The 24,514-nt window shown below is 45.2% G+C and overlaps 1 protein-coding gene across 1 annotated transcript in view; it reads right to left on the reverse strand.

Moving 5' to 3' along the window:
• Positions 1–24,514, reverse strand: part of AK8 (adenylate kinase 8) — a 181,588-nt gene that overhangs the window by 110,323 nt on the left and 46,751 nt on the right. Inside the window, exon 5 of the mRNA XM_040324427.1 lies at positions 22,436–22,504. Within this exon, the coding sequence (XP_040180361.1) occupies positions 22,436–22,504 (69 nt within the window). The remainder of the gene's footprint in view (positions 1–22,435; positions 22,505–24,514) is intronic.

Here is a 24,514-nt window from a genome sequence, read left to right on the forward strand (position 1 = left end):
CAGATCATCGGTGCATGTTGCGTGCTGCACAACTACGCCATGAGAAAGGGCCTGGAGATTGACATATGTGATGACCTGACCCCCGAACCAGACAGTCCCCCCCTGCCCGAGGCTACCCCGTCTGCTGAAGGAACAGCAGTCAGGAGTTGCCTCGTGGAAAGCATCTTTGCACGTTAAACACACACACATTCATCATGGCACACAGACAATGCACGCATGCACACCACTCTGGTCCCTAGCTCACACACACCACATCCACCTCACATTGGTTTAGCCCCAGTCCACCGCGCGGGACTTGGGAGCAGCAACGCCACGCCAAGGCCCCAATGATGTTGCTGTCCATTCATACCACATTCACACGGTTGTGGGGATAACCTCTCCCTGACGAACCAAGGTGACACGCCTTGCTGGCAGGAATGTCACACACACATTCACACACCAGTCACACTGTAGCCTGCACTCCTGACTGTGTGCAGTGACTAAAAAAAAGAAAATAGGGATCATGCCATTGTCCGACATGGCATGCCCTTACAGGAGGATGGCACATCCATCTGTGCATGTCTCTAAAAAAAAAATAGTCTGAGCGGCATACATTCAGGAGCATCATTTGCCCTCTCGTGGGCAGGGTTCGGCTCCTAAATAGGAGTGGCGACGACTGGGGTGGGGCATCAGGAGGAGGTGCATCCCCTGGTCTGTCGCTCCTGGCAGATGTTGTCTGCATGCCCTCCAACGCTACGGCAATGCGTGTTAGCACACTGTTGGCCTCAGCCTGCATCCGCAGCTGCCTGGCGTTGGTCTGGCGCTGTAGGCGCCTGTTCTGCCTTCCCTCCGCCTGGATAGCATCAGTGTTGGCCTGTACGACCACTCCCAGGCTCTTCACCTTCGCCACGAGGCCTGCAGCTCCCCAATTGCCACAGTATTACGCTCCAAGCTGGCCTGCACATCCGAGCCCTGGTCCCCAGATGGTGAGGGACCCCCTGCCACCATGTGGTGACGCATGGCCTCCAGGGTCTCGGCTTGGTCACCCAGACATGTGACCATGGCAGCGCAGTTTGCGTTCACCTCTTGCAGGCAGTCCGAGATGGAGCTGGTATGCTCAGCCTGCTGGGTGAGGCACTGCTGCATAGCGGCTGCGGTGCCCTGCACAGCCACTGTGCAATCAGCCTGGGTCTTTGCTGAGGAGGCCAGACTGTCTGCCACACGGTGCAGGTCACAGGCTAGAACAGTGTTTCTCAACTCCAGTCCTCAAGGCGCCCCAACAGGTCATGTTTTCAGGCTTTCCATTATTTTGCACAGGTGATGTGATCAGTTTCACTGCCTTAGTAATTACCACAGCTATTTCATCTAGGGAACTCCTGAAAACATGACCTGTTGGGGCGCCTTGAGGACTGGAGTTGAAAAACACTGGGCTAGATCACCCATGTGGCGTGTCTGCCTTGCCTGCTCGCTCTCCAGCCCTTCTTGGAGGGATACAGCTACACCCCTGGGTCTTTCTCAAAGCCTTCCTGGGGGATGGAGAGGCTTGTGTCCGTCTGGACGGGGTGGCCCTTGAGGGCGTTCCCCTGGATGGGGTAGCCAGGGAGGGGGTTCCCCTGGCTGGGGTAGCCCGGGAGGGGGTTCCCCTGATGGGCGTGGAGGTCTCTGAGGGTCTGGGGTAGATGGAAGCCTCCTCAAGATAGAGGCATTCCTCAAGATCGAGATCCACCAGCTCCTCCTCAACTACCTCTAGAGCAGAGGTGTGGGCACTCCCCTCCACCGCTGTCTCATGGCTTCCCAGGGGGTCAGGCTAAGGCTGAGGATGTTCCGGGGATGGCGTGGGTCGGACACCAGTAGCAGATGGCCCAGCTCCCTCCAGCACATCTGTGGATGACACAAAGCATTCACATGTTGGTTGACCCACACACTTGTCACATGTTCCCTTCCACTATCAGGAAACAGGTTTCATACCTGCTTCCTGATTGGCCAGGAGGAAGATCAGTGTTGCAACAGTGAATATTCATTTGCTGTTGCAACACATCTGGATGGGATCGGAGCGCATCCTCTGCAAACCAGAACCCACCCTATTTTGAAGCCTATGAAAAAATGAATGCGCCCTGAAAGGCGCCGGACAAATGAAAAGTGGTGGCCACAGCGGCCGTGCTATGCATGAATATATTTATTGCATATAGGGGGGTGGCGTGGAGAGAGGGGGTGGTGCCCGGGCGCCCCTAATGGACGGCCACAACTGATGGGCATCCAAAAATTGTAAAGCAGCTAGGTCCACCAATCATGGAAGTTTTAGGCTGAATTTTACTAAATGAATGGTTGAAATGGTTATCATCCACAGATGAAAACAAGGAAGAACAAAGAAGAAACAAAAACAAGAAAATAACAATTTGGAGATCTAATGCCTCGTACACACAACCAGATTTCCCGACGAGAAAACTGCCATTTTTTAGATTGGCCAGGAAAACCGGTCGTGTGTATGCTCCGTAGCTGCCTGCAAAAAAATTTGAACCTGCTCTGTTTTTTCTCATCGTGTTTCCCGTCAATCTTTTTCTCGTCGCGAAAACCACTTGTGTGTATGCTTTTCCGAAGGGATTAAGTAAGTAAGAGACGGGAGCGCTCGTTCTGGTAAAACTAGCGTTCGTAATGGAGATAGCACATTCGTTATGCTGTATCGGACTAAAAAGCATGAAGACTGAAAAGTGCAAATCGTCTCTCACCAAACTTTTACTAACACGAGGATCAGCAAAAGCAGCCCAAAGGGTGGCGCCATTTGAAAGGAACGTCCCCTTTATAGTACCGTCGTACGTGTTGGATGCCTCTGCGCTTTGGTCAAGCGTTTTTTTGACTAAACGTGTGTATGCAAGGCAGGCTTGAGAGGAATCACGTCGGGAAAAACGTTGGGTTTTGGCATGTCAGGAAAACCGGTCGTGTGTACAGGGCATAAGAGTGAAAATGGGGTGATTTGGCCAGCTGTGTAATAATCCCTGGAGTGGAAAGCCAAGGCAGGTAAAAACAAGGACATTATTGAAGCATGGGCAAAACATGGAGAAAAATAAACTTTTTGGTCAAAAATAGAATCAGATGGTGCCAATTTGAAGAATTTTTGGTTCCCATTGGCCTACTTCATCACATTAATTTTAAACTTTAAGACTGCAAGTAAACAAGTACAATACATATAAAAATACATGTTTCTTTTAGTTCATTATCACATAAGTTCGGAAAAGAGTTAAAAAAAGTAAATCATTTCTGTTTGCAGAGATAACACTAGCTGAGATCTGCCTGCTGTGTCTGATTCTTGTAGAGAAAACACACACAGATACCAAATCAATAACTTGGGGAAATCAGTAACTTGGCATTGTGTTCTACAACACTGAGTATTGAGCTCCTGTCAATATTCAAATAAACTAACAGGATTTATTTTCATGTCTCAGACTATACAAGTCAAATTATTAAAAGTTTGGCACAGGCGAGCGTACATGTTAAAGTGGAACCTGTGTTTTGCCTATGCAGGGTACAGCAACAGGGTCACATTAATGTCCCTGTCTGCATCAGCAAGCATATGCTCACTATTCTTTTGTTCCCCTCTGCTACATTCATCCAGTCCATCCCCACCTTGTGAAGTAGCAGATTGTGGCTTAGACTTTGCGTCCTCTTTTCAGTGGACGTTTTCTGTGTGGCTCCTTGAAAGCCCCTTGGGGCGGTCCCCTTTTCCCTTCGGTGGTGCTTCAGGGGGGATGTGGGTGGCAATCCAGCCCCCTGGATTCTTCAACAGCATTATTATCTCTGGTCACATGAATAGTTATTTCACCATTGAGTGGTAAATATACCATTATTTATTTAACAATAAGTATGACATTTTTCTAAACTTTAAATTATGTAATGTATGTACTTTTTTAGAGTCAATTGTCCCCCTGAGGAGACCAGAGGTCGAAACGCGTCGGGGCTCGCACACCCCATAGCGCATGCTATGTAACGATGTGCACAATTATGTTCTTTTATTGCATTAAATTGTATTTGTACTGTACATATACTGTATCATTGGACCAGATTAAATTATATTGTATTTTATTCATGCTACTGGATTACTCTTCCAATAAACAACTCCTTTTATTATTCTAATGTCTGATCTTGTTACATTGCTGTCCAAAGCCCCACTGGGGAAACTTTCCATTCACATTTGTTTTCGGGGTGTGCAGCTCTTTCGTCTCTGCTATGTGTGTCTTTTCCTTATTTGAGATTTTGCGTCCTTGGGAACCCTGGGTTGGTGTTCTACAAGGGTTCACTACCACGGAAACCTGACCGATCTCTTACCGTTCATCTCCACCATCACAGGAGTGAGCTCTTAAACTCTGAGCTCTGAACTACTGCATCAGGGGAGTAAAAGTTCATGTGGGAGGGTTTAAATCAGAGAGAGAGAGAGTACGCTCCTGTGATGGTTCAGCTAAAGTCATGGCTAGGCCTCTTTTAGCAACATCCTGGGAGTTTTCCAGTAAGGCTTCATAAGGTATGTAAATGGCCTACACCTATAACATGGGCATTATTCAACTTTGGTCAGAGCTTATCTACAGACACCCCACACCGGCATAGGACGTTTTTTGGTAAAGGTAAACTATGCCTTTAAGATGAAAATGATCAAGTTTGATATGTTGTACTTATCTCCTGAGGCTGCTAAGTGCTATGCATGACTTGCAAAAAAAAAAGAAGATCGTCATACCATCCTATGGCTGTTACTGAAACAGACAGTATGTGGGCAGATTATCCATGGCACTTAGCATTATTTAAAAAGTGGGCAGGGCCAAAACACAGTAAAGGAAAGGATAAGAAAAAGGAAAATGTATCTAATGCAATTCAACTGAGACAATGTACACTGCATAGCCAATATTTTACAGGCACAAAATATAAGAGTGAATTTGGCCTTTAGAGAGATAACTACCCGATACAGTTGACGACAATGATGATACATGAGGCATCATGAAATTTAAGACTCAACAATACTGGCACAAACTGCAGTCAGACATGACAATAAATCAGCATGTGCCTTAGTATTTTTAACAGCTAAGCTACCATATAAATCGTTTACAGCAATAACATACGCAGCACTGATAAGATCCATCATGCGCTGACAACGTAACTGCTGCCATAAGCAGTAGCCACAGCACAAAAGCTGCACATTCCTCCCGCAAGCCACCTATGCTGACTTTTTCTTCTTTCTTTGAAATGGGCGAATGGAAGAGGCAGACCTCCTGAGGCCCCCTAGCCAAGTTGTCTCTGGTGAGGTGTTCAGTATTCACTGGGACATTACCTGTACTGTATGAGCCCCAGTGGGAAGACAAGTCATCAGATCTGCCTACTCAGTCCTTGTTTCCAGAACAATGCCAGCAATAAGTTTTTCCTTCAGAGCTATAATACCTGGCAGACTGATCCTCAGCATACCGCGCCACACTTAGATGAGATTTAACGCTCCACGGGCGGTCTCAGAAGGCCTGTTGATCAATAAAAAGCACTCTCCTCTGAGGGTTGGCTTGACATCTTTAAACCTGGTAGTGTCAGAAAAATGGCAAAGCAATTCTGCCCTTCGACTGTCAGCATGGGAGAACAGAGCAATTAATGCCACCGAAACGATGCAGTACGGGGATATAAAACATGCAGCTGCCAGGCCTGGACAGTATATCTTTACAATACTGTAAGTCCAGATTTTATAGGCCTTGGAAAATAGAGGGAGCAAGGAGGGAGGCGGACTTAACTGCATAAAATGGACAAATTCTTAAAAGAAGAAGAAAAAAAATCTGTTGTGTGTATTTTTTTTCTTCAAAACTTCAAAAGTAAAAATAAATATTTCTGTAGTTATCGTAAAATCTGAAGTCTTTTTTTAGGGACACAAGAATCATGGGAATTCCTAAACAGCTGGGTTTATACTGCTGCCTACAGGAGGTTGGGACACTGGCAAATGAGCCAGAAACCTTTTAACCCCTCCGCCAAACGCCATGCTTCAGTTTTGTGAGCAAGCATTAGAACGGCCAATAATACAAGGGGGTGGGACCTGAGTCCTTCAAGAAATAAATTTTACAGTAAAAAAAAAGTACACAGATGTAAAGCGCTGCGCAAACTGTTGGTGCTATATAAATCCTGTATAATAAAAATAATAATAATACACAGGAATCAGAGAACCTCTTAAACAGTCAGGACATCCAAAAGAAGTGGAAATGAGGGGTGCCCAATAGCCAAAAAGAGATCCACTAATAGTGGAGATTATACTAGAAGTCACTGAATGAATCAATGCCTAAATGAAGGCTAAGTAAAGAAGGGACTAAAGGGCAAAAGTTGTTACCTTAAAGAGCTATGGGCCTCAATCAGCAAAGTGAAGGACCAGCTAACCATCCACCAAAAAAGAGGTGGAACTGGATTGGAGAAAGCTAGACCAACATCTAATGTGGTCAACAAAAAAAATATTTCCTGGGCTAAGTCCCCAAAAAACAAACAAACAACAGATGCTTGAGAGGAAATTCGACCAATGCAATATGTGCAATAGAAAAAGCATTAAAAAAACTGCAGAAAAGGCCGATGGCCCGTACACGCGTGCAGGATTTCTGACGCGAAAAGTTCCCGTCGGAAATCCCGAGGGGAAAGCCGAGAACCTGCTTGGTCAGTCTTTCCCCCTACACACGGCCAGTTTTCCCAACAGGAAAACTGCGATGGAGCTTTGGTCGGGAATCCCGGCTGTGTGTATGCTCCATCGCAGTTTTTCTCATAGGAAAACTGCCAAAAACCACCGGGCAAAAGTTCGCCGGTTTTCCCGGCGGGAAAAAAAGAGAGCCGGTTCTCTTCTTTTGTCTGGCGGTTTTTGGGCAGTTTTCCCATCGGAAAAACTGCCAGGAGCATACACACGGCCAGGATTCCCGGCCAAAAGCTCTCCTCGCAGTTTTTTCCGTTGGGAAAACCGGCCGTGTGTACGAGGCTTTAGATCTAGTATACCAAACCCTTGACTTCAGGTAAAGGGAATTGCGATAAACAAAGCATGTCCAGAAAAAAAAACAACCAGGTTTTTATGACGTGGTAAAATGGTGGTGATGGTGCTTCAGCCTGACCGGCCTTACTACATGAGTCATCAGAGATTTGATCACACTAGAGGTTGTGCCACCGCTCTATACCTGGTGAGAGTTCTGCGGCTAAATTACACTACACAAAGGTCTGTAAAGCACCACAATACATAGCCCAGTGCCTGAAGGTTGCATTCCAGGCTAGCCCCATAATCTTACAGTTCAGCAGGATCTGGGTATGGCCTCCAAAGCTGTTGTCGAGGGTACATTGATATGGATATCACCACAACTTGTACATATTCAGAATTAGTACTGCAACTTCTAACTCTGCTGCTCTAGGCACCGACCCATCATGGAAAATACAATTCTGCCCTGAGTCATTCTAGGTGCACCAAAAACAATTTGAGAATGAACAATATACTTGCAGGCACAATGGGGTCTTTGCACGTTGTGAGCTATGACAGGCTCTCTTTAAGAACTGGTGGTACTGCCATTGCCTCCTAAGTACACACATGATTTCCCATTGTATAAAATGGCACTGAATGGTTGTGCTACATTAAAAAATAAGGCCTACAATTATTATTATGGATTACTGTAGCAATAATAAAAATGAAACATCTTGGGCTGACAGAGCGGTAAGGGGTGCTCAGCAGACACAAATAATTGAAGTGCAGCGTTTTGCATTGCAAAAACCTTAATTCTACCGTGTAAGTTCAAAGGGAGGAGCTGCATTATTGATTACAGCATACATGTTACGGCAGTCGAGTGCAACTAATCCCTTTCCTCATTTATTTCTTCCTGTCCAGGCTTTTTAGTTCTGGATCACAACGTGCTGATTACAAGAGATTACGAGGGCAGGAGGAAAAAAAATGGCATATAAAGTTTAACCGTTCCTGTACCAAATAAGGAACTGGACTTTATAGAATTACTACAAGTGCAAACATCATTTATGGTCTTTAAAGAGAACCAGTTATGATTGGGTTTACGTACGAATATTCTGTGTTATATTATTATTATTATAATGGGGCATCGCCTGGGGCTGTCCTCTGAGGCATTGTCTGAGCTGAGAGACAGAGCTGGGAGCCCCATGACATCTGAGAACTTCTATCATTTCTTTACTCAGTGCTGTTTTACAGCGCCAAACTTTGTGTAAGTGGAATGTAAATAGAATGTGAGATGAAGCAGTTGAAAAGACAGCAACTATTAAACGTGACACCTAAAGCGGAGTTCCACCCACTTTTGAGAGGTGGTCCTAAAACGAAAGACCACCTCTCCACCATTTGTTTTGGATATTGATTTTATTTTTTTCATTGTACCTTATTTTTGAAGTACAAGTTTACTTCTGATTCAGACGGGCCGCGGCCCATGACGTCACATCCTCCTCTTCAGCAAGCTTCCCATGTTGTCTTCTGGGACCTGTGTGTGTCGGCCATTCACAAAGTGATGTGGAACTTGCGCATGCGCAGTCGGCACCCGGCAGTGAAGCCACTGCCGGTTTCCCTTATTTGGAATGGCGGACAGATCGGCCTCGGGAGGCCCACATTGCGGGCTCCCTGGACAGCTAAGTGTCCCTATTGGAAGTCAGCAGCTACAGTGGTTTGTAGCTGGTGACTTTTAAAAAAAGCCGACCACAGACGATTCAAATCTCAGCCAGTTAAAATAAAATAATTACTGTGTGTACTCCTGATCAGGATGACTCCCCCCCCCCCCCCCCCCCAGAGGTATTCCCCCATCAACCTTGACCTGTGGTTGCAGGAAAGAAGTTCACACCATCTTTGGCCAGCTTTGGGTTTCAAATACATTTTTTTCATAAGTAATAATAGACTAAACTAAAAGCGAAAGGAATAAAGCTACAAATATCTACTTTATCTGTCAAAAACTTAAAGCGGAGTTCCAAAAGTGGAACTTTTGCTTAACTGCTTCTGGAACGGTTACCAGTTTTTTACATTTTGCATAGAGCAAAGGAGGGTTATAACCCATCTCCCATTGATTTTCCTTCACTTCTTGTCCAATAGTCAACACAGGAAGTGAGAGGAAATTACTCCTAAGTGAGGAAAACCCTGGTATTTCCTTTTTGAAGATTTCCCCTCTATCACTGTTACCAAAATGTGGGATTTTCTTTTACTTTTAAAGATAGTGGCAAACAGGAGACATAGAGAGGGTGAAGGGGGTAAAGACAGCAATAAAAATCTGACAGTTGTTCTAATCCCTCTCCACTCTATCCAAAACTTTTAAAAAGTTTTGCCTTTAGTTATACTTTCAGCTTTAAAGCGGTGGTTCACCCTAAGAAACAAGTTTCTACCATCAAATGCAGCATACTAGCGTGAGCTACAGTATGCCTTTATTTATTTTTTTGGTGCCGTACTCACAGTTTAATCCCGTAGTGAAGTTTCAGACTCCCCGCGGGGAATGGGCGTTCCTATGCAGAGGGAAGATGATTGACGGCCGGCTATGGCACGTCACGCTTCCCGAAAATAGCCGGAGTAGGTCTCGCTTCTTCACGGCGCTATACGGCGGCTGTGCACAGACTAGGAGCTGACTGCGCAGGCGCCGTGAAGAGCCAAGTCCTATTTCGGCTATTTTCGGGAAGCATGACGCGTCATAGCCGGCCGTCAATGCCCCATCTGACTTTTTCCGTTGGAAATTCCGACGGACTTAGAAAGAGAACATGTTCTCTTTTTTCTTTCATCTGTATGGAATTCCGACGAGAAAAAAAAACATGCATGCTTGGAAACAATTTGACGCATGCTTGGAAGAATTGAACTTCATTATTCTAGGCTCGTCGTAGTGTTGTATGTCACCTCATTTTCGACAGTCGGAATTTGGTGTGTCCGTGTGTATGCAAGGCATCTTGAGCGGAATTCCGTCGGAAAAACCCATCAGAGTTTATTCTGATGGGGAAAGTCGATCGTGTGTATGGGGCATTAGCCATTCAAAGAGCATGGTTGTGTGCAGAATCAGGAAGTCAGAAAACTCTGGACTGCGGCTCAGAATCACCCTAGTTCTAAACATGACCGCATGTACGTATCTCATCTGCCTAGCCGGCAAAGCTAAAACAAGTACATATTATTCAACACCTTACTTGAAAGGTTAATAATATCACAGTCCTAAGACATGACATAAGGATTGCTTCATATTGTGGTCTGCTCTAAAGAGGTGCAAGAGGAAAGATCAAAGAGTTCACAATGGGGATAAGATTGTCCACCAATGTAAGCTAAGGTCACCAGATTTTTAAAATCAAATCCAGGGCCATTTTTTTTTTACTAGTATTGGTGGCAATCAGTGACTCTCTGCCCACCGGCTCACAGCCTGTCAAGTCTCACTCTCCGGGCCCGGCTACTACTGGGTAGGGAGTGGAGGAAGATCACTCCGCCAGGGAAGGCAAGGAGATAAACAGGCAGGCGGCTGGCCGGGACTTGAGCCAAGGCAGAAGAACATGCGAGCGCAGCTGAATGGGCATGCACCAAAAACTGAAGACATATTCCCTCCACTCAGACCAGCACATGATCATCAGGAAGGGGCACAGATAATGGAAAAAATATACCCCCCTAAGCTAGTAGGAGCGGCAGAGCGGGGGTGTACAATTCAGAATTATTTTTTTAACTCTGCACTGACTGTCTTTAAAATTGCCCCAGCCCCTGTTTAAATCCAATCCGGGGACAAAACCAGGGACAGACTTGGTCCGGGGACAGTGTCCTCAATCCAGGGACTGTCCCCGGAAACCCGGGGATGTCTGGTCACCCTATACAAGAGGAAAGATCAAAGAGTTCACAATGGGGCTATTATTGTCCACCAATGTAAGCTCTACCTGCCATATTGAAGAAGGTTACCTACTAACTACTCATACACATGAGGGCTGGATGCTTAATACACCATGCTTTCAAAATCTTCTGAGTTGACTTCCTACTGATTGGTAAGGTCCACTCAGCAAAGCCATTAGAAAGAACAGGCAGGAGGTGTCTGATATCAGAGGAGACCCTGCTTCATATTTTCTGGGCGTGTCCCAAATTGAAAGAGTTCTGGACTTTGGTGGAGCAGACAGTCAAAACTATCATGGCTCTCTTTCTCCTCTTCCTTCTTTCTTTGCTCCCCCGGCTGGGGTCTTACCTTTCCCTTTTATGTGCTATGTGGAGTGCCAAACCTGAGTTTTTTTCCCGGTTTGTATATTTTCTTATTGGGCTCCACTGGCCTCTGGGAATGTTTGGGTATTCCCTTGATTTATTGCTGATTGTAAGCACTATATGGCACAACCTTTATCATGTGTAGCCTAATTTCTTATTTCTTAATTTGTACAATTTATTATTATTATTATTATTATTATTATTATACAGGAATTATAAAGCGCCAACAGTTTGGGAAGCGCTTTACAATGTTAGGGCAAACAGTTCAGTTACAACACAATTCAACAGGAGAAATCAGAGAGCCCTGATTGTTAGAGTTTAGAATCTAAGGGCCAGATCCACGTAGATAGGCGTAAATTTAAATGGGCGTAGCGTATCGTAGTTACGCTACACCGCCGCAACTTTGAGAGGCAAGTGCTGTATTCACAAAGCACTTGCGTCTAAAGTTACGGCGGCGTAGCGTAAATGTGCCGGCGTAAGCGCGCCTAAATCAAATGAGGGACAGGGGGGGCGTGTTTTATGTAAACTAAGGATGACCCTACGTAAATGACGCTTTTTTCGAACGGCGCATGCGCGCGCATGCTCAGTATCACGTCGAATTTTCAAATTAAATTACGCCCACTCAATGCCTAGACGACGTGAACGTAATTTACGCAAAGCCCTATTTGCGAACGTTTTACGCAAACGACGTAAAACGTAAAAAATATTACGCTGGCCCGACGTCCATACTTAACATTGCATACGCCTCATAGAGCAGGGGTAACTATACGCCGGAAAAAGCCTTACGCAAACGATGTAAAAAAAAGCGACGGGCGGACGTACGTTTGAGAATCTGCGTATCTAGTTAATTTGCATACTCTACGCGGAACTCAACGGAAGCGCCACCTAGCGGCCAGCGGAAACATGCACCTAAGATCCGACGGCGTACTAAGACGTACGTCAGTCGGATCTAGCCTACATTCTGGCGTATCTTGTTTTGTGACTACAAAACAAAGATACGCCGGCGCATCGTAGAACTTACGCGGCGTATCAATAGATACCCCGCGGTAAGTTCTTCGTGGATCTGGGCCTATAAGTTTATTATATTATTATGTTCTTATGCTGTGGCTGGGCTCTGGCCTTTGTTCTTTTTGATACTCTGTATTCTGTAGTATTCTCAATAAAAAAAATATTGAAAGTAAAACTATCACGGGTGTGTCTCTTGGAGGAAACCCATCGGCTTTTCTGCTGCTTGAGGCCCCTTTCACACTTGTGTGACATGAAAGTCGCCTGATAGCGCCACAATATTTGCAGCGACTTGAAGTAATGCCTGTGTAATCTTGAGGTCTATGGATCTCGAATCGCATCAAATTCGCACCAAAGTCGCACCGATATGAATGGTACTCATTGGAAATCATAGGGTATGACTTGTCATGCGACTTTACAGTCCCAAGCAGCAGGGCAAGTCACACAAGTGTGAAAGGGGCCTAACACACTGTTTTCAAATAAGCAATACCAAAATTCACTACTCAAGCATCTCCCCAATGCAGCGATACCTGCACTGTGAAAGATCTCTAACCCACCTGACAAGATGCAGTGGCTCGCCTAAATTTCAGAGATCAAGCAAATGGAGAAACTAACTACCGTATGACACTAAAAACAGGAAGTGAAATATTGGAAAATCTGGACTCCATTACAAACACCTCTTGTGTTTTCACTCATTGGGTCCATGGACCCTTGCCATATTTATGCTTATAAGATGTGTCACATGTCGCATGTTTTATGTGACGTTCTTGACGTTCGGAATTTCCGACATTCCGTCTGAAAAAAATCCACAGTTTTGTGGTTGGAATGTTCGATCGTGTGTACGCAGCATTAGTCTTTTCCACCTGGGAAGCACTTGGCTGACATAAATAACATGTATAGAGCCTTACTGTATCATTGGGCACTAAGAAGAATTTTTAGGTGAGGACACTGCTGATATATGCACCCAAAGCTTCACAGACTGGCCAAAGATGGAAAGTTCTTTCCCAGATCTGCCCATCCTCCTCAACTTTAGAAAATGCCAATACCTGTGGCCATCACTGCCCATTGCTAACAGAGGAGCACGCGTTGTACTTCAGATTTACTGTATTCCATAAAATAAAAAAGTATTGGAACGCATTCAGAAGATTGTTGCATAATCTCCCGTCCAACTGCTTAAGGTTCTCGTTTTGGCACACTAGGATTACAATCCGTGTGCTACCAATATAGTGATTAAAAGTGCCTCTTACCAGATTCACATGCTCTCTATGTTATAAGAGATCATGAAGTAAACAATTATCTTGTATACAGCCTCGTCTAGTGGATATTCCGACCTCCGTGGTGGATGGATCCAAAAGCCCACAGTGCCCTTCCGCACCTGGCACTCGGTATATGTGTTGGATTAAAAACAGAGGGAAGGGTTGTCGCGCAATGTTTAAAATATAGGGAATTTATTGGGCTAAAATATGCACTTACATCAAAGTAAAATCAAACGAGCGAGGATGATTCGTCCTCGGGATCACCAACAGATCTGGATCTAATGCCTTGTTTCCACTGAGCGGATCGGTTCGGTACGGTTCGGTACGGTACGCTATTTTTTGGTGTTTCCATTATGAAAGTGTGCCATTAAACCGAACCGTACCGGACCATTCTGGGTCCTGCTTCAGATGTGGGGCCATAGAAAATGGAACGGTTCCATTAGGGCGGAGATACAATACATTCCACTGATTGTTAGACGCGCTAGGCATTTTTTCTAAACCCTGAATGGTCCCTGACGGTCCGATTTGCAGTGGAAACGCTCATGAGAATAGACCGGTCCCATTCTAACCGCTCCAAATTTACTGACCCGAACCGCTCCGTTCAGTGGAAACAAGATAATAGTTGCGTCACAGCTCCCGTCTCCTTCCATTGATTTGTCACAAGGAGCGGTGCACAGTATAATACTTTGCTGGAACAAGATATGAACACACATCCTAAAAGGATACACATGGACACTTGATTTGTGGAATCTATTTTTGATTTTTATTGATGTTTCTTCACATGCTGAAGTATTCAGTGCTGGGTCACAGTATATTTTGATGCATTTTTTTCGCAATCTTTTGGTGTTATTTTCATGTATTCTCTTGTATTTAGGCAGTAGAAAAAGTGCTGCAGTCTTTATTAATTAGCGTGAGGTTATTATTTTCTTTATATATACTCTAGGATTACAGAATCTACCCGATAATGGCAAGCAGTGCTTGCAGTCTAGAGCATTGCTTGCTTTGATCGAACTGTCAATGGCCTCACGTTTACTTATTTAATCTTACACAAGCACAAGAGAAAGGAATGATATCCTCTCGAAATACACCTTCACTGACAGCGGGAGCTAGTATTATGTTGTTAGGCAAACCAAAGCTGTTACTGCCTAACCAACACCAGAAGCTGACACCATGCAGTAAATTAACACTGATTTAGGCCTCTGATTATGTTGAGAGAGCCTTGGTTCATGTATATAAAGTGCTTTAACACTAAGTATCAGGTGACAAGATAACTAATGGTTCATAATATGGGGCATACGTACTAGAAAGACACAGATATGTTGACGTTCGCAGTTTTGTGCTCTGTCTGCTTTGCGTTCTTTTAATGTGTGCCACCTGCCCCAGGCAATCAACAAAGCTCTCCTTGTACTGCCTTTGATCTTGCCTGTTCTCTGCAATTAGCATATGCAAGCTTTACCATCAGCTTCTACTCTGCTACAGCAGCCTGTGCCCAATACTATATTGTCTTCATCCCTGGGCAGACAGCAGGCTGTAAAGCTGGCCATACACTGTTCATTCAACTAAAACAAAAAAAAAATAACATGAACAAGAACTAACGGATTCCTCTATCCACACAACAAGGTGGATGGAGAAATTGCCCCTCCCATTTTAATCTGATAGCGTTACCCACTGCTGTCGCAATATTTCAATAAGTGTCTGGAGGTTATTGATAAAACATGTCCATGTCCATTATGACAAATTTTGATAAGCGTATGACCAGATTTAGACTAAGGCCCCTTCCACACAGGCTGTCCGATCAGGCGGACCAGATCGAACCATTCAATCTCCTGTATGGAGACTGCACACCAGCTGACACCAGCTGCCATCTCACCCAATCTTGTCCACCAAAAACAGATGGATTGTAGTCCTATTCCCCATCCCTCCAGTGGATCGGGTGGCTTTGGATGGAAACGAACAGCCGTTCCATTTCCATCTGATTGCCTCATAGAGGAAAGCGGGACTGTGTCCATGTCTGCTCTGCATAGCGAAGCGGACACGGACCTGTCATCTGCCTGCTCAGCAAGGATCAACGGATAGATCCCCTGCTGAGCAAGCGGATTCCGCTTAGCGGAGGCGCCCGTGTGAAAGGGGCCTAACACTTCAAGAGGTCCAGTAACCATAATTAAAGAGCAGCTGGAGGCAGCAAGCAAAGTCAGCCAGTTATGCGTTGCATAAAGCACTAAAAAATTGCTAAAGTTAGAACATCAGAATAAAGCGATACTGAACACACACTATTTGAAGAGGAAGTAAACTCCCCTTGTTTGTTTGTACCTATAGGTAAGCCTATATTAAGGCTTACCTATAGGTACTGTAAATCTCTCCTAAACTTGCACCATTTAGGAGATATTACTGTATACTGCGCTGATTACGTCATTGGCGTATGCGCTCTGAAGGAACGGCTGCCTGTGCCCTGACCAGTGGCTCCGCACACATGCGCAGGAGTGACGTCATTGCAGCTCTGGCCAATCACAGCGCCAGAGCCCGCAAACCCGGAAAAATACCAGGGAAGATGTTGGCTGTATCAGCAGCGTGCGGGCGCTGCTGCGGGGCTTCTTCTAATGTAAGTATTTCATAATGAGCTAGTATGTGATGCATATTAGCTCATTATGCCTTTGTGTTGCAGGTTTTTTGTTTTGTTTTTTCACGGGGGTTTATAACTGCTTTAATTTACATTTTCTCTTCTCTTTCTGTATATAGATGATGGCACAGTAATTATTTTCTTCCACTAAAAATGTTATTATATTTTAGAAATGACAAGAAAAAGTTAACTGTTTTGTATCCAAAAGCTGTACTAAAATAGTCATTTTTTTTAATTAAAACAATCTGTACTTTCTTTACTAATAGATATACAGCTGTCTTATGACACAGATCTTTCCCAGCCTGTCTGCAGGGAAACAGTGGTATGAGGAGCTTCTAGTCCTCTGCTGCTGGTTACACATTAAAAAAAACAAGCCTATGAAATACAGAGTAAAAATAAATAATATCAATGAATTGTTTTACATCATCATACAAATTTATATTGAAAATCAAATCTTTATAATTTTTTGGCAATATCATGGTGTGGGTGGATTTCTGACCGTCACAGGCTGTGTCACAGCTAATGTCTTAGAATAAGAGGGAGGTGAAACCTTCATCAATCAAGTTGTACTATCCTGCCCACATTGTGTTTGATTCTTTAGTGGGTATGGAGGAGGAAAGAATGAGTGGGCTGTCATTTATCATTGTGTATATGCCCACATGTGTTACTCTATAGTCACATGGGCTGCTCAGGCGTGATAGGGAGGAAATATTCAGGGTAGAAAATACACTGAAAACTGAGACTGTGCAGTACCTGCCAACACTGCTCTGCAAAATCCCCAATTGCAGTGGAGACATGGACAGAAGGGGTAGATAGAAAACAGCAGAATCAACCATTTTTTTTTGCAGAATACAGAAAATTAATCCCATAGTGACTGAGTGAGTATGAACAGCATGTAATACACCATTTATTCATCGCTTTTTATGATGTGGGTTAATTGACACTATAAAGTGTAACATTGTCCATATAAACTTGTAAACTGGAAGATTCTCACTTCTGTAATGCTATGATTCCCGTACACATGCTCAAGAGTTCATCTTGGGTTAGCCAATCAAGATAGGCAAAGATGCTGAACTCGAAAAAATATTGTGCGATTTCAGAGCCAGCAAGGGAGCACATGTGCTGCTATCAGCCTTTATAAATTCTGTATAAATATGAACAAAGCAGCAGGATTGTTTATATAGGAGCGCTTTTGGTGCTCCTGAAACAGGTTACTTCTTCTAGGGTGTGTGGTCCTACATTTAAGATCATATTTAATGCTGTCAGCACTAGAAGGAACTCTTTTAAGAGCTCACAGGGTGCCTAAGACACATATAGTGGATGTTTGGGATACAAATGTAAACAAAATGATATGTAGGCCCCCATACATTATTTAATATAAGCAGGCTTTAATTTACAAAACACATGGCCTTAAGAGCCGGTTCACACAGGGGCAACACGACTTTTAGCACGACTTTGCGAGGCGACTTAGACACGACTTGAGCGTGAATCACAGCGCGACTGGGGGCGACTTACAACGCGACTTGAAGTCGCCTCCAGGAGGGGGAACTCCAGCTAAATTTTAAATAAAAAACCGGCATGGGTTCCCCCTCCAAGAGCATACCAGGCCCTTAGGTCTGGATTTGAAGGGGAAACCCATACGCCCAAAATCCATACTAGACCCTTATCCGAGCACGCAACCCGGCCGGTCAGGAAAGGGGGTGGGGACGAGCGAGCACCACCCCTCCTGAACCGTACCAGGTCGCATGCCCTCAACATGGGGGGTAGGTGCTTTGGGGTAGGGGGGGCGCCCCAACCCCAAAGCACCTTGTTGATCATGTTGATAGGGACAAGGGCCTTTTCCCGACAACCCTGGCCGTTGGTCATCGGGGTCTGCGGGCGGGGGGCTTATCGAAATCCGGGAGCCCCCTTTAATAAGGGGGCCTCCAGATCCCGGCCCCCCACCCTATGTGATTGAGTATGGGGTACATCGTACCCATTCACCTGGGGGGGAAAAGTGTAAAAAAAAAAAACACTAGACGGGTTTTTAAAGTAATTTATTAGGCAGCTCCGGGGGTCTTCTTCCGACTTCGGGTGTATTTTTTCGACTTCTCCGCTCTCTGGTTCTTTCTGCCAGGCTCCTCCGCTATCTTCTTCCAGCTCTTTTACTAGCGGTGGCCCGGTCTTCTCCCTTCTTCCAACTTCGAGGGTCTTCTTCCGACTTCTCCGCTCTCTTTTCCCGCTCTCCGGTTCTTTCTGCCTTCTGCCGGGCATCTCCGCTATCTTCTTCCAGCTCTTTTACTAGCGGCGGCCCGGTCTTCTGCGTCACCTTCTTCCCTTTTCTCTTCTTCGATTTTGACTCGACGATCTCTTCCGCTGTAATGCCTGGTGCGTGGTACGCAACGATTTATATAGGCCTCTTATGACGTCACAGTCCCATCATGTTCCGGGTGGTGATGACATAAGGGGCCGGGTCACTAGGTGATATCACCTGGTGACCACGCCCCATGCCTAGGGAGAAGACCGGGCCATCGCTGGCAAAACAGCTAGAAGAAGATAGCGGAGGAGCACGGCAGAAAGAACCAGAGAGCGGAGAAGTCTGAAGAAGACCCCCGGAGCTACCTAATAAATAGTTTTAAAAACCTGTCTAGTGTTTTTTTTTCTTGACACTTTTTGCCCCCAGCGAATGGCTAGGGGTACGATGTACCCCATACTCATTCACATAGGGTGGGGAGCCGGGATCTGGGGGCCCCCTTATTAAAGGGGGCTCCCGTATTCCAATAATCCCCCGCCCGCAGACCCCGACAACCAACGGCCAGGGTTGTCATAAAGAGGCCCTTGTCCCCATCAACATGGGGGTTAGTTTTATGGCATTTTTATTAATATTTTTTTTTTTTACTAGTAATGGCGGCAAACAGTGATTTTTTTTCGGTACTGCGACATTATTGCGGACACTTCGGACACATTTTTGGGACCATTGGCATTTTTATAGCGATCAGTGCTATAAAAATGCATTGGATTACTATAAAAATGCCACTGGCAGGGAAGGGGTTAACACTAGGGGGCAGGAAAGGGGTTAAGTATGTTCCCTGGGTGTGTTCTAACTGTAGGCCTCACTAGGGGAAATGACTGATCGCTGTTCATACATTGTATCCCCTGACAGGACCGGGAGCTATGTGTTTACACACACACAGCTCCCGGTCCTCGCTCTGTAACGAGCAATTGTGGGTGGCCGCTTAGAGAGCCGACAGTATACTATGGGCTCTTGCGCAGGAGAGCCGACCTGCCGCCGTAGAACTGCGGTGGCTGGTCGGCAAGTAGTTAGGGCTTACCTGTAGCTACCCAGGATATCTCCTAAACCTGCACAGTTTAGGAGATATCCCCTGTCCCTTGCATGTGCCGATTTTATCAGCACATGTGTACTGGGGCAAACTGAAACAATGGCACCTATGTGCCGTTGCTTCAGTCAGCGTGCTGTTACCGCCAGCTCCAGTGCGCATGCGTGGGAGTGACGTCATTGCGGTTCTGGCCATTCACATAACCGGAGCTGCGATACCGGGAAGTTTACCCCCCGGGATAGATGTCGCTGGCTGGAGGGGGAGACGAGGATGGCTGCGGGGGCTTCGATCTACGGTAAGTAATTCATAATGAGCTAGTATGCTATGCATACTAGCTCATTATGCCTTTGTCTTGCAGGGTTGTTTTTTGTTTTTAACCAGGGCTTACATCCACTTTAAGGAAATAATGCCTCCTCACAGCCTGCCAAAGGCCTTCCGATACGTAATGCACCTCAAATTGTTCTTCAGAGAGCTCTGAGAGCTGACTGGAGGTAAGGGACACACCCCCCTTCACACAGCACACAGGAACAGAGCTGAGGCTGTCAATCAGCTGGAGGTCCCACCCATGCCATTTTTTTTCTCTTGGTGTCAGAAAAACTTGTCAGAAGTGATTTATACTTATAGCAGAGGAACGAAGCAGCGGAAAAAAGTGACACGTAGGGGTTTGAATTACTAAAGGCAAATAAACTTTGCATTTTGCAAAGTGTAGTTGCACTCTGAAAGAGCAGTAGCTCCAGAGCTTAAAGCGGAAGTAAACCCATCCATTTAACAGTTTCATTTCCTGGCACGTGCTGGAAATGTAAAACTCCCATTGGTTGTGCTCTCAACCAAACTGTCAAACCATCCAATGGCTGGTGTCATAACTGATCACATGTGCAGAATCATGGCATTTGTAGATTAAACAGAGGCAAAGATGGCAGCTTCCTTGGCTGAAAACAATACAATACACTTCAATAAATGAGCAGAAGCCCTGCTGACTTCCATCATCCAATCATGTGGAAGCAAAAATGCTGTTTTTTTATTGCACGTGATTGTGTATTCTTTGCAAAGTGACGCATTACCTCATTTACTAAGCTTTGGAGCAACGGCAATTGCAGAGTGCAACTGCACTTTGCAAAGTGCACAGTCTATTTGGCTTTAGTAAATTGACCCCTAAGTGCTCTCAATTAAGACAAGGTCACACTATAGAGCAGGCATGTCCAATGTACAGCACGGGGGCCAATTGTGTCCCACTGGTAATTTGGATATATATCTCTTTTGTAGCCCCCCCAACGAATCCCTGATCACTGCGCATTCAGAGGCTGCATTCATGTCAATGGTGAGGCTGCATTCAAGGCACTGGTGAGGCTGCATTCATGGCACTGGTGAGGCTGCATTCATGGCACTGGTGAGGCTGCATTCATGGCACTGGTGAGGCCGCATTCATGGCACTGGTGAGGCCGCATTCATGGCACTGGTGAGGCCGCATTCATGGCACTGGTGAGGCCGCATTCATGGCACTGGTAAGACTGTAATCTTGGAAATGATGAGGCTGCATTCAGAGGCTAAATTCATGTCAATGGTGAGGCTGCATTCATGGCAATGTTGAGGCTGCAGATGGGCACTGATTACGCTGCATTCATGGGCACTGACCCTTATTTTGCTTCACAGTTCTTTATTTAAAATTTTAGTTTTTCCCTGAAACTTCCCTCTTAAAGTGAAGGTGCGTGTTATACGCCGATAAATACGGAATATCCAAATAACAGGCCCAAGCTCATCCTTAGGCCCCGTACACACGGTCGGTTTGGTCCGATGAGAATGAACCGAAGTTCATTTTCATCGGACCAAACCGACCGTGTGTATAGGCTATCGGTCTGTTTTCCTTCGGTCCAAAATTTTAAAACACGCTTCAAAACCGAACTAATGGACCGCTGCCCCATCGGACCAAACTGATGGTTAGTACAGAAAAGCATCGGTTCAAAACCCGCGCATGCTCAGAATCAAGTCGACGCATGCTTGGAAGCATTGAACTTCGTTTTATTCAGCACGTCGTGTGTTTGACGTCACCGCGTTCTGACCCGATCGGATTTTGGACTGACGGTGTGTACACATATCTAGCCGTACGGCCACTTCAGAGGTGAACCGATGAAAACGGTCCGACGGACCAGTCACATCGGTTTGGTCCGACCGTGTGTATGGGGCCTTAGACTCTTTACCACACACAGCCACAAAGGAAGACAATTCTTGTTGGGCAGTGTATTAGTTAATTTGCATTTAATTATAATGGTTCAAAGAATGTCAGGCAAAATGGTCGTCCCTCGCGCGTTGTTCACTTCATCAAATCTGGCCCTCTTTGAAAAAAGTTTGGACACCCCTGCTATAGAGCAAAGGTGTCAAACTGGCGGCCTTCCAGCTGTTGCGGAACTTCAACTCTCCTGAGGCATTGCAAGGCTGATGCCGCGTACACACGACCGTTTTTAATATCATGGAAAAAACAAAGTTTTTCTCGATGTGATTCTTGTCAATCCTGCCTTGCATACCCACAATCGTAAAAAAAATGCTCGAGCAAAGAGCGGTGACGTACAACACGTACGACAGCACTATAAAGGGGAAGTGCCATTCTAATGGCACCACCCTTTGGGCTTGATTATGCAAATTTCCCTTCTCATAACTTGCTTCTGAGCATGCGTGTTTTTTTTCCCCCGTCTTTAAAGCCTACACACAACCATTTTTCACAACGTGAAAAACATTGAGAAAAAATAGAGCATGTGCTAAATTTGTAATGCCCATTTTTCACGTTGCGAAAAATGCTCTGGAGCCTACACACGATCGTTTTTAATGACCAATTTAAAAAATGCAAGGTATGATGGGACTTGTAGTTCTTGCAACAGCTTGAGGGCCGACAGTTTGACACCTCTGTTTTAGAGGGATATGCTCTGTTCATATTTCATGTCTGAGGTTTACAACCACTTTAAATAGAACATTTTCACTTTTGACTGAATTGTACATATAAAAACACACTTTTTTTTGTGCTAAATGGATTGCTTAAATATGAACCTGGCATCCCCTAATTTCCTCCCTCCCACCCCTTCTCAGCTCTTTGAAGTCTGCTTACTCGTTTCACGCAGTCCACTTTTGACAGTCGCTCCTGGATGATCCTGGCCCACAGAGCGTCTGGGATTTCCTAGAGAAACACAACAAGTAAATAAATAAAGAGAATGCCACAAGACCAGAACAAGCAACAGACCATCTGTTCACAGAGTTCCTCTTATAGAAAAGTAAAGAAACGGAAACCAAAAAAAAAAAAAAGAAAAAAGAAAAAGAAAGAAAGCAGCATACAAGCTTCAGGAGCCAGGATGAATAAGGCGAGAGCAGTGAAATGAAGTATACTGTCTGGAAACGTCAAGTCCCGGTGGGTGGCGTGTGTCAGAACCTTGCACTGCTGGAGAGCAAATTTGTGGCTTTGAGTGTGTTTTCTTCCAAAGGCGTTTCCCGCTGCTCACAGGCAGGGATGGTGTCTACAGCGCACCTTTGAAGTGTCATGTCAAAACAGACGTGTGTGTACCAGGGGGTCCGTTCTACACAGTGCCACCAAACCAATTTAAGAGAAGGAAAGCCGACTACCAGAGGCCTAATCGAGCCACCATCTCTGAAGTCTCTTCTCAACTTACACGTCAACACCTTTCCTTCACCATTTCTTTTTTGTTTCTAAAGTTATGTTAAAACAAAGGTTCGCCTCGTATTTTCCCCCGGTTATGATTATGAAAGGGGGAATTTCTAATATTTACTTAGCTACCTGTGTTCTCCACTGATTTCCTTCTCTGGCAGCCATTCTGGCCAATTTGTTGGTGGGATATGTTTTAAAGGTCTGGAGTGATGTTACAAGAAGCGATTGGTCTCTGTGAAGTCATAAAACAGACGTATTGGAATGCAAAGCTAAACTCTGTTTTCAGCGAGTGAACATTTCCAGTTATTGTTTTAAATTTACCTCAGGGAATTTTTTAAGTGATTTTCATATTTTTACTTGCTTTTCCATGTCCTATTATACATACCTGCAAATGTTCTTTCTAGTAGAAATCTGTAGCTCAGAGGGTGTAATTAGGCATCCACACATGCAACAAACCCATGAGAGAAATATGCCATTGCTGCCCCACTTCACAAAATACTGTTTGCAATTATAAAAAATGGTACCCAATGAGGTAAAACAAATATAAAGGAAGCTCTGGTCACAAAACTCATCACTAGATATCCTCAGTCTTCCACGTTGAATGTCTTCACAGATGTTATTTAACCGAAAAGACTGAGGACATCCTGTGAGTTCAGGGCCTCATGGACCTGCCCCCTGAGAGGGCGTCACCATAGTGCCTTGCAATCAAATACAATGATGCATGATGACAAAGTTGCAACACTGAGGACCACTTAGCACTGGGGGGAAAACAGAGGAAAAGGACTCCGCACAGGGCCAGATCTACGGGGGTGCTGGAGTGGGCTTTTCCCCTTCAGGTTTCAGTGAGGCCCCCCCAGGACCAGTGATATTGGTATCAGGAAGTAGAGAGACTGGGAGGCAGCGTGCAGCCAAGGCGGCTTGGCTACATAGAGCCCTGCCCCTATCCACCTCACCGTAGGTGGATCAGGATCCATGGCATCATTTGCTGCTATTTATGAAGTAGGGGGGCTCTGTTGTGATGGGGGAACTAACATGGAGATGTAGGGAACTAAGAAAGGAGAGTATATGCCCCCCCTGATTTTTTAACTGCACCCCCAGATTTGATAGGCTAGATCCTGCCCTGACTCTGCATGTTACGTGACTGGCCTGAAGACAACTGGAATAGGTCAAAAATTAAATAAATAAATAATGCTGAAGGGTATCAGAGAGGAAAATGGGAGTCTTTGGGACTGTGAGAATGAGCCCAGAATTGGTCTGAGTTGTCTGTAAGATTCCCTATCTCTATGCTTGCTCCAGGCCAGCGACCCAAACTTCACTAAGGTGGGGTTTACAAAGCAGAGGTGAGCAGGTTATGCTGGCCATACACTATTTTAGAGATTCCTCCATTTTCAGTATACAGTGTGGGTGGACAGATTTCCTTGTTAGGCCATGTTTTAATAACTGTCCTTTTTTCAATCAAACTGTGTTTGTATTTTTAATTATACCTCAATATATATTTTTTTGTGAAAGAGTAGGACTTTTATGAAC

Source organism: Rana temporaria, chromosome 9, assembly GCF_905171775.1.
Source record: "Rana temporaria chromosome 9, aRanTem1.1, whole genome shotgun sequence".
NCBI classification, from domain to species: Eukaryota; Metazoa; Chordata; class Amphibia; order Anura; family Ranidae; genus Rana; species Rana temporaria.